General features: G+C 28.7%; 1 protein-coding gene across 4 annotated transcripts; it reads right to left on the bottom strand.

The window, feature by feature from the left end:
- Positions 1–1,452: 1,452 nt before the first annotated feature.
- On the bottom strand, positions 1,453–7,822 carry APRR2 (CheY-like two-component responsive regulator family protein). Of its 4 annotated transcripts, none has more exons than XM_068609125.2 (12): positions 7,376–7,822; positions 6,488–6,689; positions 5,698–5,777; positions 5,335–5,401; positions 4,916–4,962; positions 4,607–4,684; positions 3,969–4,520; positions 3,530–3,670; positions 3,188–3,451; positions 2,994–3,068; positions 2,776–2,853; positions 1,453–2,211 (listed from the first exon to the last, which is right to left on the bottom strand). In XM_068609125.2, exons 2-12 carry the CDS (start codon positions 6,615–6,617, stop codon positions 2,044–2,046), a joined length of 1,680 nt encoding a protein of 559 aa, XP_068465226.1. In that variant the 5' UTR covers positions 6,618–6,689; positions 7,376–7,822; the 3' UTR covers positions 1,453–2,043. The 4 variants fall into 4 exon arrangements, with proteins under 4 accessions (XP_068465226.1, XP_068465230.1, XP_068465229.1 ...); XM_068609129.2 differs by having other exon boundaries at positions 6,488–6,747; positions 7,376–7,818; XM_068609128.2 differs by having other exon boundaries at positions 2,776–2,858; positions 2,999–3,068; positions 6,488–6,747; positions 7,376–7,818.
- Between the last annotated feature and the right edge of the window lie 14,948 nt (positions 7,823–22,770).

Genomic DNA, 22,770 nt, shown 5'->3' with positions numbered 1-22,770 from the left:
CACCAAGTTTAATACACTGGTACCACAATTATAACAATTGAATCATGAGAAAGAAAAAATGTGATCTTACTTCAAAGTATTTTAGCATCACTTTTGCACTATTATATGTTCAGAAAATTGTGTAAGGTACAGAGATAAAGGGATAAAACTACCCTTACCTTACAATATGTAGAATTTTGAGTATATGTAAAAATTTAAATGTAAATAATAATAATATATTTATAATAATAATTATAAAATTTGTTTATTATAAATAACTATATATTCGTATTAAAATTTTATTTTATTTTATTATTAATTATTATTATTATTATTATTATTATTATTTTATTTTATTAAAATATTTGAGTTAGCTAAATTTATTTAATAACTAATATTTGTAATGAAATCTATTTTTTATTAATAAGACTCAGATGTTTATTTTTTCCTTTGATTCTCTTTATTTTAAAAGAAAAAAATTTAGTGTTTAAATTTGTATTTCTCATTCTCTTCTCTATAAAATTATTAATCCAAATAAAAGATATAGCCTCGTATCTTTACTTGTAAACAATATATTCAGATAAAGAAAGAGACCCTGTCTTAGATGCAAACATAAGTAAGAGATTTCCTCTAGCTCAATATTATTTCAAATCTATTTTCACTAAAGCATTTTTAAATATAATGTTTCATCACTCATGACGCAAAACTCGAAAATGAAAGGAAAGTAATGCAATTTAAACATCTCATACAACCATAATGTATAATTATTTACTCAAATAATTTTGAGATAAATGATGTTAAAAATAAATTTTTAATCATTAAAATGGGAAATTTAAATGAAAAATATATTTTTTAAAATTTAACTTAATTCATTTCAAAATTTTGGGGAAAAGGATAAAATGAAGAAACCAAAATCTACTTTCTCTACCTTCCACCAGAAGAGGAAAAAAATTGTTCATAATTTTCAATTTTCCCCACTCTTAATATTTATTTAGAACGCTTAAATATAATTTTGTATCTTGTACTAAAATACAAAATTGTTTTTTTTTTCTAATTCAAACTTTAAACCGTACTTGTAATAGAATGGGTCCTTCCTCTACTTTGAAAATCTGTTTGCCAAATAAAAAAAACTACCAACACCTCATTTCAATAATTTCTTTATTAGTATCTAAAATATATAAAATTAATTTCTTAACAAGGACAAAAATATATTTAATCTTATTTAGAAGGATAAAAATGTGACCCTATTTAGAAGGATAGAAATGTGGTGTTAGGTCCGAACAAAGAAGGTATTGTCTCTATTACTTCTCCTTTTGAACCTAAGAGGGTCTTAATGCCTTGCAATAGGATGAAGGATTGTCTTTGTCAAAAGGGCAAAAAAGTAAAATTGAAGAATAAATAAGGGATGAGATAGTTAGGACACAAGTGGATACTAGATTTGGTAAAACCAGAACAAATTGAAGAGGAAGCATGTGTGAAAGTTGTGTACTCAACTTTATTCACGAAGTGTACCCCATCCTCTTTATCATTATTAGGCATCCCACGGACCCCCACCCCCCCATAGAAAATCACTGTTAAGAGTACACTTTATGCCCCCAAAAGTACCTCATTCACAACAATTAATATCCCAGTCACAAGGTTGAGCTCATAATGTATTTACAGCCACAAATTTTGAAGAGAGCATCAATGGATGCGTGGCAAATTCTGAACCGGCTAAGTTGCCTAACGGGTGTTCACCACTGCATTAAAGCAGCTGACTTTTCTCTTCATTTATTATTTGTTGCCTTGTTTGGCATGTGTCTTTGGATAGGAACAAACAAAGTCTACTTGTTGGTTTCATCATGGAATCTGTAACCAGACAGCAGAATAGGAGAGACCTAAAATTGGTAGGTGGGGTGATGGGACCAAATGAGGTAAAACAAAATAGTCCCAACAACAACTCCTAGTTGGAACCTCATTACACTTGGGAAAACAAAAATAATTGCTACAACAGGGTGTTGTTGATCAGGTAGACCCCCTTCTAGTTGGTCACCATCATAACAACTCTTGGTGCATGCATCCATGTCAGCCTGAATTTGAACCCTTGCTGCTCCTAGGAGGGATGCTTGAAATGCCTTGCCTTGATAACTCAGCCAACACACTATCTGTGGAAGGAGGTTTCAGGCCCAAAGGCAAGGGTAACCATGGCTTGCTTACTGCCTCTTTCACAACCTTGTCAACCACCTCCTGTGCCTGCATGCATGCATGGTATAACACACTACATGGTGAGAGATCATTGAGTTTGTTTGGATTTCACTAAAAAACTGGCTTAGTTAATTATTATAAGACTCAACGACTTCATCCCTGTTGCATTCAAGTTTAGCTAGAACTACACCACTTGATTTAGCACTACAAGAACAACATCCATCATGATCTCATATCACATGTGCTTGACTGGACACAATATTATGTATAACTTTTTATCTTATTAGAGAAATTAATCCATTTTATTTCTTTATTTTCTTCTTAGTGTTTATACAAAAGTTTATCAAAGACTTAACTATTGTAACATGCATGCCTGTTAGAAATCTATTTCCAACCTACTTCTAAACGTCCCCAGCTATTTCATGCAATTCTACACTGATTGAGTACAATACACTTAAGTTTCCTCATTGTCATCTTTCTAAGGCTTTTGAGTTCAGTTATAATTTCATCTCAACATGAAGTTCCTGAGAGCCAATTAGAATGCATGTATATATGAGTGACTGGCCAGTGGCCACCATGATCAAGTAGAAAAAAACTGACAGTGTTGCATACCGGATAATGCTCTAAGGAACTTTGTGGCATGGTAAACGTGTGATCTGCAGCATCAGCATTGAGCAACGCAGGCATATTCTGAGGTTTGATGAAAAATATATGATTAGTATCACAGATAAATAACTAGAAAAAATGAATCATGCATAGAGAGACACTAATCATTAACATGCAAAATACTACAGATACTAGGTTAATATCTTCGTTTTGCTGATACTAACCTGAGAGTAGGGAAAAGGAGCTTGAGGAGGTGGTGGTACTGGTAACACTGGACAGCCCCATGCATCTGCATGCATCTGAAAGATCAAGTAACCATAGGTCAAACTACATTCATAACCGCAAAATCGACATCTCACAAGCCTGAGAGCTATATAACATGGAAGAAAAACATCATATTCCGAAAATAAAATATTACCCTTGGAAATGGTTTCCAGTGCCAATTTTCAGCAGTAGGCTGCCACAAGGGATAACCAGGAGAGCTCCAAATCTGCATGCCAGCCGTTTGACTGCTAGATTGTCCCCACATAGGATATACAGGAGCCAGAGGAAGTGTGTGATTAGAATGATATGGAGGAAAGGCCATAATTGGTCTTTGAAGACAATAGCTCCTTTCTCTTTGATTCAACCATTTCCGATCTTCTTCCTTGGGAAAGATTTGTCTCTTGTGCATTCTGTACTTCTGTTTATTTAAAAACTTGTTTCAGTATTGCGGATACAAAATTGATCAACCATAATTCTCAGTAATGTATAAAATGACCTGAAGATGGCTTGCCACATTATGCCTTGTCAAGCCCTCCACTTTCATTAATTCTAATATTCTAGAAGGAATGGCTTGATCAATGCTTAGTTGCTCAACTGCCTTCACAAATTTTTTGTGCAGCTCAGGCGTCCAGTCTACCTGCGACCAAAACAAGTACCAAAACTGTAAGAGTATTTCCTAGATTTCCAATCATAGATTAGTTAAGTTTGACACTTCCATTACTAGTTTTCAGTTAATTATCACTTCATGATTATGAATATCAAATGGAATCATGTCCGAGTTTTCTACATCAACTCTCCAGGATATGCAGGCACAATAAATGGGAAACATTTTTCAAAATGTGTCAGACAGTCACTGTAATTTTCAAGCAAACAGCAGCATGGGCAAGAGGGTTAGAGGAACCGAAACATCAATGAATAGTCGTAAAGCAACTTACTTTCATCTTCTTCCGACTTGGTCTTATCTCACATGAATCACTACGAACACCTACTTTATTTGGAGATTTTGTATTTTTGTCAGTGTTGCTTACAACCTTTCTTTTTTGTGTATGTAGAGAAGCAACACTCTCACCCTTGGAAGTGTCAACTAAATCCACTTCCTTCCTAGCCAAAGTAATTTCCGATTTCCTCTCTTGAGCAGTACTTTCAGTTTCAGCATTCAAATTTCCACATGTAGTTTCGACAGATTTAGATTCTCCATCATGTTCCCCACTTTCTTTTTCTGTTGAGCAATTAGTCTGCTCTTGGCAATCACCATCGTCTAACAATCTTGTCCCATGCATCAATTGTGGGGTTGAAGGAGCTGGATATTTATCATTTCCAGGAGAGAGTACATGATCATTATCAGTAAACCTGGATACTTTCTCTATATCAATGGATACGCTACTTTCATGTTGTTCATTGTCTTTTTGGAGCTGCAACATGGGCACTACAGATTCCTTGACAGGTTTAAGCGATTCACACAGGATACTTGTCCCAGAACTGAATGCCTGCTTGAGTTCAATCACATGAGAAATTATTTTGCTGATATTAAGTTAATAGTAAATACCATGGTAGTATCATCAACATCACAGACCTTGTGAACCACATGCTGCCAGATATTTTTGAGCTTGTCCTCGGAGAGTGGTTTGCTGAGGAACTCAACTGCACCAAGCTTAAAAACAAAATGGAGCAAAGAGTCAAGAAGCTTCCATTACCAATCAGAACAAAAGGAAAACGTACTGTGTCTAGTGAGTTAAAGATCATATTTTGCGCAAATATTGAATGAATCAAATGGTTGAATTTAACTAACTACCATTAAGAAAAAATCCTAAACAATGACAAACAAGATTGCATTTAGCTTAGTTCAAGTAATATAGCTTAAACAATGGGGATGTAAGCTTACCGCTATGCACTTCATCATTGTGTTCAGGCAATGGTTGTTAGAAGTCACTACATGAAAAATTGGAAGTATCACTCGTAAGAAAGTTTACAATGAGCAGAAAACAGCTTTGAAGCAAACTTTACCCCACATTTTCCATGCCATGTTCTCTTCCAGATCATTCATAAATTAAATTGATAAAAGCTACTAAAAAAATGACAAGTTGCAGGTATGAAAACAACAGCATGCAATGCAATACAAACTCTCCCGAATTGGACTTCAAAGGCATATTGATGTTTATCTCCTTATCTGCAACTGGTTTTGGTTCCGCATTCAGACGAGATAATTGATGTGCAAATGACCATTATTATAGAGTAAAGATTGGAGATTTAAAGATCTAACAGAGGTTAAACTAGCAAATTCATTTTGGTCTCTATACTTACTAATGGTTGGCAAGTCCTTGGCATTCTCAAGAAATTTGAAACCTCCCTCGCTACTGCTTGAACTCACCTGCAATTAGGATGAATACATTCGGTTAAAAATGATTTCATCAAAGTTGTACCAATCATGAGATTCAGATATAGAACTTCAACAAAGATACAAGTATCCTCAGAAAGAGCAAAATATACAGGATGACTACAGTCATCCCTTGTGATTAGATTTAAGAACTTTAAAGTTATACCAAAGAAAGAAGTGTATTTTATTTTCTTAAGTTTGGCAGCAACAAGGACCTTCTTTTTCTAATTTTAAATTTTGCAATTACATCATAATGATTTTTCATTATATAGAAAATGAAAATCCATTACCTCTACTATGGCAATGTGGAAGCTTTCAGGTGTACTTGAGATTGCTGACAAGGCTTCATTCTCATCACAGAATGTAGAAACTGTACAGAAACTCGAAACATACTAAACAAATTAATAGACAGAACAAGCATGTACGGGAAACAAGAATGGGAGAGATGCGGGAGACAAGGAGCAGAGAGTAAAAGAACCATGTGACTTCAATAAAGACCAAATTATACTTAGGTTGATCCCCAAGACATAAGATATAACTCCAGTTAAACTTGTTTCATGAAACTTTTTTTTACTACTAAATTCCTGTCTAGGCAACTGAAATGACAGCCAATGTACAAAATTAGTGTAGATTCGATAGTTCAGACACAGTTAACTGACCATTTTTTACACTTCAGATCTTTACAATTTAACCCATACGAGTAAGATAACTGACAAATTTTAATACTTTATATCTTTACGATTTAGACCACATTCAGTTTTAAAAACACTTATATCAGCTTCATAAGGTGCAAAGAAATACCATATGTGAAAAGATAAAGGTATTGTTCCAAATTTTCAAGGCTCCAAAGGGCAACTAAATTTTGTCAAATTTTCTAGGCTCCAAGAGCAACTAAAATCTGAACCACAATTATACCAATTGACCATATAAGGATTGTAAAGCAATGCGGCTTTACAAGATGCCATCGGATAGAAAGATGGGGACCAACTTACCCACTATGGGCCATACGTGGGAATTGTTAGATGTAGATAAAGAAGTGAGCCATGCCATAACAAAAAGATGGAATCCAAAAAGTCTTACCATTATAGTCCATGGCTTCGAGCTTTGCCCTTATTTCGGCAGCAGAAATGCTGTCTCCCTCAAGAAGAAGAACCTTGAGTCCTTTGGGAAAATCTTTCCATTCTTGTAAATCATTGGCAGTGAAAACCATAGCTGGCTTGGCATCGTTTCTCAGTCTCCCCCAGAAAGTAAAAGATCAATACCGCATATCAAAGTCCAATTCCTTCAGCACAACCATGAGATCACAAGCTTGATTCAGTTGGCTAGGCTTCAGCATAAGACTTCATAACATTTAAAAACAAAACAAAAAAAATCCATTGCAAACTCAATTTTGTTAAAATGGTAAACAGATCCCAAATAGCCAACAGAAAATGCAGAACAGTGGCATCAGACCTATAGGTCAGCCCCGAAACAAGGTTCAGATCAAAACTGTCATGCCCTTTGATCATCAATGAAACAGCTGGAAAATCACAAAAATCAGAATCCCACCAATTTTTTCAGCAAGCATTTTCTACGGAAAACAGAATCAAAGACTCTCCTTTTGCATTCTAAATATCCATTGCTGATTCCGCTTTCACAGAACAGTAAACTGACAAATATGTCTTCCCAGTAATTAAATCTCATGACATGACGACCAAAACAAACATGACAGAAAAACAAAAGAAGAAGACTTTACACCAAAAAACGGGTCTGGCAAGCTATCCATAACCGTGACTCCAAAAGACAAGCAGAAAGCTCAAAAGGGTAGACATGCATGCGCATATTTTAACTCAAAATGTACAAAATTTAAAGAAACAACAAAGATGAACACTTGGACATGATCCGAGAGAGAATTAGCATGCACATAAAAAAAAAAGTTTATTAAGAAGAGAGGAAAAAAAGTTTTCACTGTGAAGCCATTTTCATTACCTTGGCACAAAAGAAAATGCTTGTTCAGTTCCATTGCTTAAGCTTTGGTCTTTCTCCTCTTATTGCATTGTTAATAAGCAGATGGGGGAAGGGGAGGGAAGGGAAGTTAAAGGAAGAGGAAAGTTAAGTGCTGGCTTTGGAGGTTGCTTCCTGTGACCACTGAGCAGTTGCCATCAGCAGTTACGGACCACAAGTAAGCCTCTCGAAAAGGTCCATGAACCTTTCTGCAAATTTCTTCAAAGGTTAATATTCCAACACTACCCTTCCTCTGGAGTAGCAGCAACTTCACCAATCAACCAAGAAGAAATGGTTGCAGGAAAACACGCTCAACTACTCATAATGGTAAAACTTTAAGGGGAATAGTTCGTAATTGATGTTGGACTTTTAGAGGTTTTAACCATTTCATGATAAAGTAAGATAACTTCATAACGTGTCTTCTCCTCATCAGTGTCATTAATGGCGTTCTTTTTATACTACTTATTATTATGCATTTATTTCTCTAAAAAATAATTTATGTTTTTAAAGTTGTTGGGTGCCCAATCATCGTGCAGTGATATTATCTGATGGAATAATCTTGGATTAAGCAAGTAGCTAAATATTTCATCAACGACCTACGAAGTACAAAGACTTTTTTTTATGTTTCCAAACCTTTTTTTCTTATTATTGGAGGTCATTTTATTCAAATCGAATAAAGTAGATACGGAATCACAATTTCTTTTCATTTTTCTTTTACTATTTCATGTATATATATATATATATATATTAAAAATATTTTCCACTTTAAAGTTTAATAATTTCGTTATAATTTTTTTTCTAAAATTGCATTAAGAGAAAGATACAAGTAATTTTTAAAATAAAATAGAAAACAAAATTTTAAAATGAATATTATTACTCCTTAGATTTCAATTGAAAAAATGTGTTAGTCTCATTCCCTAGAAATCACATTCAGTAATAATTTATAAACATATTTTTTTTCTTTAATCCTAACATGATCACAAAAACTCTAAAATGAAAACCTTCTTAGATTCTTAACAAATTTATTAATATATTATGTAATAAGTTAATAAATTTAATTTATTATTATTTTTAATTATTTATATATTTAAAATCATCTTGAATAAAAATATTTTTAATTATGTTTTTTTAGGGGAACTCTTTTAATTATTTTTATTAACATTGACAAAAGATTTTTTGAAAATTTTATTTTCTTTTTTTTTTATAAAGTTTTCGTGTTAGGCATCACTATGCAACTTGACATCTCAGCTAAGCTAACACCTCAAGTAACAACAATCATCTGCCATCACATGAAAAAAAAATATTATTAAAAAAAGAAAAAAGAAAGAAAATACAAAAATATGGGAGGACTAGACCAAAACCCATATGTTAACACAAACGATACATAGGTAAATTATACCTATTCATAAAGAATTCTAAGAACAGACTAGCTAGGAGTCTATTATACCAATGAAAAGATTCTCTATGAATAAATCCTAAATTAGCCAACTTATCAGCACACATTCCCTTCACGAAAAATATGAGTTACCTTAAACCTGATTGTCCCACAAAAATTAAGACAAGTATTCCATCGATTCTGAAGCATCCACGGAACATTAGTCCTAGCAGTAAACGCAGCACAAACCAAGGCAGAATCACATTCAAGCCAGACATTAGTAAGTCCCATTTTTTGAGCTTCCTCCATAGCATGTATAACTCCATAAAACTCAGCAACCAAAGCAGTTTGAACTTCAAGAAACGCTGAAAAAACACCAATAAATTCTCCCATACTCCCACGAAAAATACCTCCACAAGTAGCAAGACCAGGATACCCCCTAGCAGCCCCATCAATATTAATTTTGACCCAGCCTGGTGAAGGAAATTCTCATCTAATAGAAAGAGGACGAAGAACTTTACCACTACGAGTCGTAATACCGAAAAACTTAATCACGTTGAAGTCCAACATATCATTCTTCATTGAAGCTTTAGACGAATTTCCCACTAGACAAGTTAAATCTTTAATTATCGAAATAGCCTCAGAAACCCCAATCTTATCGTGAAATCTAGCATAATTCCTCATACGCCATATCATCCATATAGAAAAGGTTATCCCCGCAAGCTTAATCAATTTAACCAAATGACTACCATCACTCTTAATAAAAGAAAGTAGATCATCCTTATTAGAGAAATGAGAAGTAAGAAATATTTGTCGTACCCAACTCCAAATATGCAATGCGTTAGAACATTCAAAAAATAGATGTTGAATAGATTCCTCTTGCTTTTCACAAAGCGAACACATAGAACATATATGCAAACCCTTATTCTGAATATGTTGATCTGTAAGAAGTCGCCCATGAAAATTTTTTCCAGAGTACTAGAGTTTTGGAAGGCGGAATAAATGAAGACCAAATGAATTTACCCCAACCACCTGGAACTCCTGGTTCCAAGAAAAAAGTCCTAGCCGATTTAAGAGTGAAACGACCAGACTCATTTAGAATCCAATTATGAATATCCTGATCCTCTCTAATCATGATATGATTAAAAAAAAGAGGCATCTGCTGTAAAGAGAAGGGAATATTCCAATCACAACCTGTCCAAAATTGAGAGACTGTATCCGGAATGCTAACACCATCAGATAACCCTGCAATATTTACTAAAGAAGTAGTAGAGCATCATTTATCATTCCAAAAATTAATAAAAGAACCTATACCAACCGTCCAATAAGTATAGTCAAGTATGGTAGAATAAAATTGCTTAATTCCAAGCCAAAGAGAAGATCTATAAACCGTTCGAAATTCATATTTTGATTTAAGAATCCTGGCTTTCAAGAGTAAAGACCAAGATTTGTCGCTTTTTTTTTTTTATAGTTTAGTTTTGACTTGAAATTCAATATTTTAAAAAAGAAGTGATCAATGATTTAGATGATATATCAAAATATAAATGATTTATTATCAATTTAAAATATATTTTAGACTGATTCATTATTATTTGTGTTTTTTAGTTTCATTTCACTGTTTATATATTTTAATTTGGTCTTTTTTCTAAAAGTACACTCAATATAATAATCTTTTCCGATGGCTATTTTTTTTTTCTTTTTCTAGTTATCTATTTTTTTCCTAATTTTGCCCCTGTACCTTTTCTCTCTCAATCTAACCCAACCCTATCTCAACTTGAACACCACCACCAATACCAGAAGAGATGAAAACAGGTGAAGGAGATTTGAATGAAAAGAAACGAAATGGAAGAGAAGCCTTCGAAGTTGCAGAGATGCTAAAAGTTGCATGTTGAAGGTTGGAGTCAGGGTGAGAAATAAAGAGTATAGTGAAAACAAAACAGATAAATAAGAAAAAGAAAATAAAATGGTGAGTAGTTTTTTTTCTTAAAAAAGATATATAAAAATTATTTGTTATAAATTTTAAGTATATAAAATTAATATTTAACTTATGCAATGGATAAACTAAAATATTAATAGAAATAAAATCTAGATAACACATTATCTTGCACATTTTTACATGATTAAAAATTGTTTCAATTATTGCAAAATCACATTTTTTGATAGGGACAACTAACACGCGTGAGTGTAGTTTAGTTTAATAATTGATCCGAATAGATTGATGTTTGTGAAAATATTTTGATATCCAACAAAGAATTTCAAACAACTTAATAACTTGGTTAAAAAAAGCTTGAAGCTAAGAAATAGTTTTAGGAAAGATAATTTATTAAGAGAGTCAAGATATTTAAAGTGAAACTTAAAAAATCATACTTAATCACTAATAATTAAGTTAAAGAAATATAAACTTATATATCTTTCACAGTTTTTAATTACAATATTGACTAATTATTTATAAATAGCAATATTTTAAATAAAAATATCATATTTTTTACTAAAATACTCTTTCTTTAATTATTTTAACTCTAAAATTCCTCAATTTTCTTATAAAAAACTTTTTATTTCCTCAATTAGTTAGAATAGACATCACCTCACAAATATTTTTTATTTCGTCATCAAACCTAAATTCAAAATAGTGAGTGATAAGCTTATCTTTCTTTTATACTCAAACATTAGCATTTCTCTAAACACTTCAATTTTCTTTTAAAAGATTGTCTCATTGTAATCTTACTTCACTCTTTTTCATCCCCTTTAAAAAGTCTTTAAAAGTAACATTTTTTCATATTGAGTTAGTTAAATTTGTGTTTTCAACACTAACAATGGTCCATTATCATGATTTATTGGGTCTTAGTCCACTGGCCATTACCCACAACTTATTTTTAGTATTGGTAACCTTGTGGTACTCTAGTTGTCACTATCATTATAATCATTCATTAGATAATTAATTACAATACTTATTATTTTATACTTGATTATCACAATTTTTTTATAAGAAATAACAAGACCAACTATTTTAACCCCTTTTATACCTCACATACAACTAATTTCAACAATCAAAACTGCAAGTATATCATTCATTTAAATATATAAGTATGTTCAATGTTCAAATATGTTCAATGTTCAAATTTAATAAAAAACAACAGAATCATAAATATGAATCATATACTATGTTCATATTCATTCATTCATTCAAATATAATAACACTTGATCATATGAATATAGAAATTTATAACTTATTTCTAGAATAACTATACAACCATATACTTAACAATCTCATATTACAGGATCAAATCTAAATACTTCTAAAACATATTTCATCTCTCCTTACTTTAGGTTGCTTATTCTTCAAGCACTAACAATCTTAATATATTAAAAATGTTAAAAAAATATACTAAAATTGTCCAATAACCTAGAAAAATGTCATTCTATTAATTAAAACACTTTTTTAAAAATTTAAATCAGTTGAAATAATAAGAATCTGTAAAACTTTACAACATTCATAAAGCAGTAAAAAAAATAAAATAGGAACGAAAACATATTTATTCTAAATCAAATTATAATAAGTCATAATTAATAGTTACTATCTCACCTAACTCAAGAGTCAAGATCAATAACAATTTAAATACATCTTGTTCTCTTAATTTTTTTAAGGCTTAAAAATTTATGACAGAATTTTGAGTTTCAAAACGAACAATATCTTTAAATATGACAATTATCTTTAATTATGTTATCATAACATACTCGAAATTGCAAAACATATGCCTAACATAAAAAAAATATATATATAACTTTAGTACTCAAATGTTAATATTATAACATTAAGAATGGTACTCTAGTTAGCATAGTTAGCATGTATATAAATCTTCTTTCCTAAAGAAACATTAAGAAACATTGACATCTTATAATTATTATTTCATCTTCATGAAACTCCATAAGTCTTATATCAACATTTAGAATGATGATGTAATTGCATAAGTAAAAAATGTAATATATATAATATTCCTGTAAATTAATGTTTACATTAAGGTAATAAGAATACATTATTTTCTAATAAGTATTAGATCGATTTCAATTATTTTAAAAATTATACTATGATTATTATTATTTTAAAAATGAACAAATTTAAAAATATAGTGAGGTATGAATTCTAAATGATTTAAGAAGTATATTAAATGGTAACAAAGGAAATAAGAATTGAAGTAAGATGTTTCCCATGTAGAAGTCCATCCTCATTAATAATGTACATAGCGGGTGGGTACGGATTAATTGCAAAGTATGTATTTGAATGTGCCGAGAAAAATGTTGATGTTGTCGATGTTGTCAAGTTCTTCAATTCATTATTTTGTTCGATGATAGAAGCTGCAACCAAATCTCAGGTTTCCAGATACTGGATGGCCCAATCAATTCACCTCTTTTGTCACATGTGACTCTAACATCTGACACAACCCACCATCATTACCTTCCATGCTTTTCTTACTTTTCTTTTTATCACTTCTTTCTCTTTCTTACTCACAATATTATCTAATTTATATTTAGAAGACAAGAGAAAAAGTGGTAGGAGTCATTTGATTGTTCTTACAAGTAAGAAAATTTTTTCAAAAAATAATGTTCCCTAATTTTTGTTTGGGAATAAAAAAATTAGAATGAAAATGAAATTATTTTGATTAGGGAAAAAAATAGAAAGTTGAAGAAATTAGAAGAATATATTCATTAAAAATAAGAGGAAAGAGATGACAAAGTGAGATTTTTTTAATAATTATAATGTTATTACATCTTATATTATAGTAAATTTAGCATTTAAACCAAAAAGTATTAAACTCAAACATATTGGAATAATGTTTTATATAGTAAAAATACCTACACCTTTACAAATGTGACTTTATAGTTATAATCTTATTATTTACCACTTTCAAATTTGAGTACAACACTTATACCCAAATAGTAACTACCTCAATGTGAAATAATTGCTCAAATCCTTGAAAAGTTAAGTATTTTGCAAAAAACTAAAAGTTGCCATTACTCTAAAAATAGAAATATTAACCTTTTAATTTTAGTGTAAATTACAAGCTATTAAACTATGTTTTAATGAACCAATCATACAAAATAATGCATATCATTTAACATCATAGATATAAAACCTACATTCAATTTTGTTATTACCTTAATCTAATTAACCCTTGTCACTGCCTAAATATATAAAATGTTGTCCTCAAATTAAAGTTCACAATTGCTTAAGTTACAATATTATCATTAATCCACCTGTGATTTGTTGTCATGTCCTCGAAGTTTAAACTTTATCTGTAATTATTTTCACTAACTTCTTAAAAACACCTATTTGCATTTTACTCCATCAATTCCTAATAAACTTCACTGGATAATGGTTCATCATTGTCCACAACATATAGAAAGATATATAGATTACAACAAACTAAAATTATGATTTCTATGATTTGAAAGGAATATCAACGCTTTGTATATTTAAATATAATAGGATATTTTTAATACACAAAGAGTTCTTTTAATTACCTTCCTAAAAATGTAGAATGATGAACAATTTGTACAAACTTTGTGTAACGTCTTCTTTATATCGTTTGTAGTTTCTAATTTTATTAAATTTTTTATACACTGCAAATTTTTTTTCTAATTTAATGATTCTATTTACAAATTATAGTTTTTTTAACATAAAACATATATCTTTACTCTACTTACTTATTTAACATTTTAGATATATATATATATATAGATATATATATATTATTGTTTTCAAGAAAAAAAAACCAAAAAACATAAATAGGTGAAAATAAAGATAGATATATAATATATAACATACAAAATAAAATAACCTACATATATAAAAATTTATTTGATTTTGATTTTGATTTTAGAAGAATAAATGTGAATTATATTTGTAGCAACTAGTCTAGATGAAGGAAACTATTCATAGAAGATTATTTTATATTGTCTAAATTTTTCTTTTTTATTTAAAATTTTAAAGATAAATTTCCAACTATAAGTTAATGAACATATTACTAATTAAATATAATACAAATATGTTTACAACTCTTTCATGTTTCAAAAACATGTCCCTTTTCATAAAACTTTAAATATTTATATAAAATTAAAACAAATATTCAAAAGAACATAAACATTTTCATCATTCAGTTTCTCACTGAGGAGTTTTATCACCTGTAACATTATTTGTTCTTGTGTAAATATACAATAATCACAAATTAATGAAAAACACCACAAAACAAATAAAAGGGTAAATTAGTTGTTTTTAAAACTTCTAATGTAAATATAACTTTAAATATCCACGTAAAGTCATTAATTCTCATACATCTCCACATAACCATCAAGTGTCTATCCTAAATCATAATTCATCTTTCTCTTGTCAGACTTCTACGGACTCACAACACATAGACAATTGACTATACTTTCGGAAAACTCGTGTAATTAACTTAGACTCAAAGATTTGCACCTGTCATACTATCTCACTGTGGAATCTACACAGCTATACGCATAAATAATCTTAATATCATCTCTCTCCCACTATGACAAGGTTAATTCATATAATAGGTCAAGTTAGTTATCTTTCAAACAATTTACTCATTCATATGAATCTCCTTTGACTCTCACTACCTGAATAACTTCATCTATACGATTTCATTATCTCAGGAGGGTCAAAATATCTCCTTCTAGACGAATCCCTAGTGAAAACACATCCTAAACAATCTTAACACAATATTTTCTTTCCTGAAAATACTATGTTTTGATTAAGATGCATATTCCACATCTCACAATATCCAAAATCACACAATTAAATCATACCAAAGCTTAGAATTTCAAATCACACAAAAAATATCCAATAATCACATAAATATCTAATTAAAGGATTTTTTAATTAAATAGACATGAAATAAAATTGTACATAATTTATAAGAAAAACTATAAAATAGAAATAAACCAACCTTTTAAAAGCAAAGATAAATATTTCAGTTTTAAGTTTTTTTTTTAGATTTTTTTTGTTGCTTGAGCGAAAATCTTTCTGTGTGAGCAAAACTGCACCCGCGAACTACCTAAAAATTTTGGTTTGATCGAAAAGTTCCAGTGTGAGCAAAAATGCACCCGTGAGCTACTTAAAACATTTGGCTTGAACAAAAATTTTCACTTTGAGCAAAAATGCACCTGAGGGCACCTAATATTGTCATTCAATTGTTATTTTATTAAATATACTAAACCAAAGTAACAAAATCTCTGCTATAGTTGAATAATTACTCTAAATCAACATCAAACAACCAATACTCAACAACATTATCCTTTAAGTGATTCATCAAACTATTTAAATACATTCATTTACTTATTCAAATAAAAACAATATAATTTTATAACATCTACCATATATCAAATTTCACATTCAAATCTCAATCAACTTCTAATATACTTAAAACAAACAATCTTGCAAGAAAATTTTGGAATTGGTGATCATGTCACCCCCACATCCAGATCTTCTAACCTAAGATTCTATTGAAAATTTAAACTAACTTCCCTTACTTGAAATTGAGGAGATACTCACTAAGAGTTCAAACTCTGCAAAAAACTTAAAGGTAACTTAACCTGCACCATATAGTCTTTATAAAAAATCTAATTATATCACTAGGACCCTGATCTAACAAAGATTAACCCTAAAACTAAAAGGGTCACATGCAAAGCCTAAACATAGACAAACCTAACAAATTCAAAATTTAACTAAAAGAGAAGAGCAAACATGAACTTACTCTATTAAAGATTTTGGTCGGGCAGTTTGTAATATTCACTGCCAAGGAGTCTGAATGCGGACTCCAATAGTCAAACTAATGAGCAGGAGGTCAGAATAGAAGGGAGAGGAAAGGAAAACAAAACTTCTAGAGAGATGGTGATTTTGAAACCTTAATAACTGAATTTTCTATTTATATGCTATTTTCATTTTAATAATAAAATATTAAGATGTTATTTTAACTGAATTTTCTATTTATATGTTATTTTCATTTTATATGCTAATTTTATCTGTCCTTACATTTATATGTATTATTATATATATAATATGTTTATTAAAAAAATACAACTATTAATTGTTTAAGATTTTTATTATTATATTTATATTTGTCAAATAATATTTAAGAATATAATATAAAACTATTATAATCATAAAAAAATTATAACAACCTAATAATAAAATTAGGAATATCTCATTAAGTAATTAATTAACAATTAAAGTCTTCAGTTTATAATTTTTTATTAATAATAAAGTTTATTTCAGATATTAATATTGTTTTAGTTTATAAAATAATCTATAACTTAAATAATACGATAATTAATTATTTATTATTTTAAAAATTATTTTTTATTATTTTTTAATATATTAGTTATTTTTTTATTATATTTATATTTTTTAAACAATATTTAAAAATATTATATTAAATCATTATAATTATAAAATATATATATATATATAAATTTAATAATATAATATTATAGACACGATAAAATATAGAAGATAAATAAGTAAGATAGTATAAATATGTTAAATATATTTTCTTCTTACTTGAATATTTGGAAAATAAAAATTTATATTATTTGTGGCGCTCTTGTCACTCCAGATTTTTCTTTCTGACTACTTTTTGGTGAATGAAGAATGTAAATTCATGCTTCTATTTATAACAAAATCTGGTAATCATTGCTTCTCTTCATAATTGAATTCTAGAATTAAAATTAAATTATATTCAAATTAGTAGTTTGGTTTCTTTCATTGTTCAAAGATAAGATATGATAAAAGATAAGGACAAGTAATGCATCCACAAAATTTGTTCTCTTCTTTCTTCTTTTTAATATTTATTTATTTATTTATAAAAAATCTTATGAAAAATAACATAAAATTTATAAAATAAAAAAATAAATTAAATATATGCGAAAAAATAAAAATTCAAAAAACTCATAAAAATAGCCCAAACAATTATATTACAAATTTAAACCAAATAAATAAAAAATTAAATAATATATATATATATATATATAAATTATCTAATACGCATTTTTCTTTTTATTCTACTTTATATATTATTACTTTTTTTAATTATATATATATATATATTTTATGTTATTTTTATTTTTATTTTTTTTATCCTCAAAATTCAAATAACCACTTATTTTATTTGTTTTTATTGACAGATTTTTTTATTTTTTCACATATAAAATAAGTTTTAATTTTGATTTATGACTATTTTTCACTATTATAATAATTTTTTTAATTTCATTTTACTATTTAAAATATGTTTAATTTGGTTCTAATTTTTTAAGAAGAGGTTTATCAAAGGATATTATGTCACTTGAAACCATAAACAATAATAAACATATATTTAATAAACAATAAATTAATATTTTAATTATATTTAATTTAAAATATTATTATATTATAATAGTTTGTCAAAATATATATATATATATATTCACTTTATTTTTTATCTCAACCAAATCTTTTTCTAACATGTAACAATCTAGATTCCAACACTTCATTTAAATAGTAAATAGTTTATCTATTTTGGATAAACATATCGTACATCCATATTCATATAATACGTTAAATTATTCAATTTAAAAAATATTTTGTTGCATTTTTTACAATTATACAAAGTTATAACATAATTTTAAAAAAATATATTAATTTTTTAAAAATTCAAATTCATTATATAAATTTTTATTATAGTTATATAAATAGGATTTTTTTTTAATTAATTATAAAAAATATTTTCTACTCCAAAAAATCTGAAACATATTTGTGCATATAAATTTTTATTATTAATTTATATAAATTATAATTATATAATATTTAAATTCGTATATCTATGTTATATTTCTAGATATTTGTGTTCGTGTTGTTTTTAAGTGTCCGTGTATATATTAAATAGCTAACCAAGCTTCTGTTAACATGTGAGGTGTAACAATACATGACATTCATTATTCCTCTTGAGTGATATCATTATTGTAACATGTTATTTTAATTTTTTAAAAGAGTTGTATTAATTTATTTAAAAAAAGTAAAATGAAACTAAAAATAGTAGATAGAAGTTAAAAAAAAAGCTGTTAAACCTTTAATTTTAGTAACATCTTCTAGCGTCCACATCAATATCAATGTAGGAGATTTTAATATAAATTTGTTAGATTAGCAGTTTGTGATGGAAGTGGTGGTTAATTTTGATTTGAAGTGAATAGAAAAGTGCAGAGAAAGAGAAAAAGCAGGGTTGTCATTTTGTGAAGTTGTGGAACATGCAACAATCCATGTGGTCGACTTTAGCGGAAAAGAGACAAAGGTTGAGCTAAAAAGTACAAGTCCCAATGGTGTGTGCAGATTGATCTGTTGAGGCAGTACTAGTAACCCTCTCTTTTCAAACTCTAATCAATCATGCATACATTTCTCTTCATTTCCAGCCACACCTTTGGATTCAACCACTTGGTTCAATCTCACCCACAACTCTAATCACTACCTTATAACTAATAATATACATTCAACTACTAACAATATCTCAACCTTCTAAATATCTCTTCTTTTTTTCTTAAATATAAGAATCAAAGTCTTTTTCTTTCACTCACCTATCACCTTCATCACTGTAAAAATAGGGTTCTTTCTATCTTAAACAAAGAGATAATATCTAACAACATATTTGCCATAATACATTTTTTTTAAGAGTCTACTGTGTTCTTTAATCATATTCCAGTAATAACCATAATTTGTCCCTAGTTTCATAATTAGTCCTTGACTAACACTGAACATCTTATGAAAATTGTCACTGCATGTCTTTTTGATACCACCATGTGTCTAACACATTTCATTTTCATCCTTTAATAGATCTTTTGTCAAATTTGTAGTTCTCCTTTTTCTACTTTTGATACATTAATTTTCTTGCTATCTTCATACAACTCTTCAAAAAGCTTTATAGTGTTTCACTTGCAACTTTTCTGATCTCTCTTTAAGTAATCAGACACCTTACCTCATACCCAATTATTTCAAGCCAATTTTTCAAACAATATCTTTATGGTTTAATATTTTTTTATCTCTTAGCTTAACCTTTTGATTCATAAAAAAAAAAAAAAAGTTTCCAAAATGTCTCTAATTTAATTACGATAACAACTAATTATCTTTGGTATCTAAAATTAGTTTCTAATCAATGATTTTCTTGTAGTGTAACCATAATTAACCATTACCATAAATCCTAACCTAAACCATAAAACTTAAACCTAGAGTGATGGTTGCTTTCATGTAGTAATTGAAGTTATATGGTTGTTTGTGTGAAAGGAATTATATCACTATAAGAAAATAATGAAATAGAAACCAATTTTAGAAACAAAAAATAATTAGTTACTATAGTGACTAAATTATAGATCATTTTAAAAACTATTTTTTTTTGTTTCTAAATTAGTTTCTATTATTGTTAAATGATTTCTAAATTGGTATCTAATTAACTACCAAAGTTTTAATTACAAATTATTTAGATTATAAATTTGGTAGCAAAAACTTTGATTGCTAATTAGATACTAATTTAGAAACCATTTAACAATAATAGAAACTAATTTGGAAACCAAAATTTTGTTTTGTCTCTAATTTAGTCACTATAGCAACTAATTATGTTTTGTCTCTAAAATTGGTTTCTATTTCATGATTTTCTTGTAGTGTATATATCGATAATGATAATCATTGGTCTATGTATTTCGATTATGTCGAGATGGATAACACGAATAATATCAATGACGATATTGTTGGTGTGAACTCAATTTAATTTCACACCTACAAGAACAAATCAATTTGTGCACGTGAGTAGCAACATGATGATCCTTTGCATTGTTGTCCATGGATTAAATGTGTTGTGTGTGTTAACTGAAACCACAAACAACATATCGAAGTTTGTACCACAAAAGGAGTGTTGACAATAATAATTGATGTCGTACTTGGTCCACACTAAAAGATGTTGTGACATTATTTGCACGAGACCATAAACATTCATTTACTTATGTTAACGATAAGAGGAACGATGATTGTAAATGATGCATTCTGATCAATAGTTGAGGAACAATTCGCTAAACTTCTGCATATCATTGGCCATAACGTATTTCATTCTTCTTTCATTGCTCTTGGGAAACAGGGTCCGACACTTTCATAATGTCTTTAATGCAATTTTGGGGGAAGATTTCTTAACTAAACCATATGGGATCAAGTTGAAATCTCATATCTTAAACTAAAGTTTAACTCTTGATAATATTGTTTGAGTTTTTTGTTATTTATTAATGTGAATTTGGTGCTCAGTAGTATTGTTTAGGTGTCATAGATGAAACTCATGTTCGTGTGAAGGTCTCACGAGTGGAGGCTCCTCGTTTTTTGCAGAAGTAAAGATTGACCAACTAAAGAATGTATCCGTAGCTTGTGATTTTGACATGAATTTCACATATGTTATGACCAAATGGGAATGAACAACCTCTGATTTCAAGATATTACAAGAGGATCCATTAGTCATACCACTACAATAAAATCATGAAATAAAAATCAATTTTAGAGACAAAAAATAATTAGTTGCTATAGTGACTAAATAAGATACCATTTTAGAGACTAAAAAAAATTTTGGTTTCTAAATTAGTTTATATTATTGTTAAATAGTTTCTAAATTGGTATCTAATTAGTTACCAAGGTTTTAACTACCAATTATTTAGATTTTAAATTTGGTAGAAAAACCTTGATAGCTAATTAGATACCAATTTAGAAACTATTTTTAGTCTCTAAAATGGTTTCTAATTTAGTTACTATAACAACTAATTATTTTTTGTCTCTAAAATTAGTTTATATTTCATGATTTTCTTGTAGTGTACTAGAAGGTGAATTCAAAGTATTTTGGATATTAATTGAGTCACACTACTTATAACTAATTAGTTTAATTTTAATTATTGTAGAAAATACTACCTTTAAGATGTCCATTTTATGCTAAACCCTAAGTTATAAATCATCTAAATAATTAATGGCAATTATAATAATTGTGGGTATACCAATAATTTTTTCTAATGATTGCTCTTACAAAGTATATTTTGACTGAAAATCATTTACTAGTCATCAATACTTTTTATCAAGCAATATAGTAGTCTCAATTAGTGTATTGTCACACAAAAACTGTCCATACAAAGTAAAATTTGGTGCAAATTGTTACTTATTTATTATACAGACTCGTAAAGTTTGTATAGGCATTTTTTTTGTTACTTTAAAACGTAGTGTTTCCAAAATTTGTTATCCAATATTCACTATTGTGGTCACGATTAAACTTTTTAAGAAATTAAAACAATTCCAACTTTGTATTGAATTCAATACATACTTATTAAAACGTTTGTGTTCCAGTAAATCCAGAATATATTTTTGTGTTCTAGAAATGAAAATTCAGAATAGAGTTGGAAAATCAAAATCTCATTTTGAAAATTGGAATATAAAAAATATATTATGATTTTTTTTTTCAGAAAACAATATCTAGAAATCCTAGAAAAGAAATTCCAAAATCCATAAAAATGTTTTTGGAAATCCAAAATCCAAAAATGTTCTATACCAAATCCAAAATGTATTTTGATTCACACCCCTCTATTATTTAAAAGTTAAGAAAAACATGTTTATCATTTCACATAAAATATTAGGTGCAGATAAAAAAATATCGGGTGTAAGAAGCAATTGGCATGTTATTAATGTAAATTAAGAGCAGCCCATCGATGAGCTTGCAGAAAACTAAGCAAAGAAGCAGAGGCCCATTATGATATTCCAGGTGGCCATAAAAGTGTTGGGTTTATAACAGAAATCCAAAACATAAAATGGACCCATTCACTGCACTGCCGAAAACAAGGGAAGGCACTTAGAACTCACTTCAATAAACGAACTTCACGGAAGCTTTGCATTTTATTTATTTATTTATTTTATTATGCCTTAGAAAATTATTCAAACCACATTCACCAGATAAC

This window comes from Phaseolus vulgaris, chromosome 3, assembly GCF_051622355.1.
Source record: "Phaseolus vulgaris cultivar YP4 chromosome 3, ASM5162235v1, whole genome shotgun sequence".
NCBI lineage: Eukaryota > Viridiplantae > Streptophyta > Magnoliopsida > Fabales > Fabaceae > Phaseolus > Phaseolus vulgaris.
This window is presented reverse-complemented; position numbering and strand designations above follow the sequence as displayed.

Bases quoted from the DNA above. Each gene is read 5' to 3' on its own strand.
- APRR2 (XM_068609125.2), bottom strand. From the start codon at position 6,617: ATGGTTTTCACTGCCAATGATTTACAAGAATGGAAAGATTTTCCCAAA. The intron at 3,671-3,968 runs GTAAGTTGCTTT...TTTTGGTCGCAG, and splicing joins CAAGTCGGAAGAAGATGAAA to GTAGACTGGACGCCTGAGCT. The intron at 2,212-2,775 runs GTATGCAACACT...GCATGCATGCAG, and splicing joins GTTCCTTAGAGCATTATCCG to GCACAGGAGGTGGTTGACAA.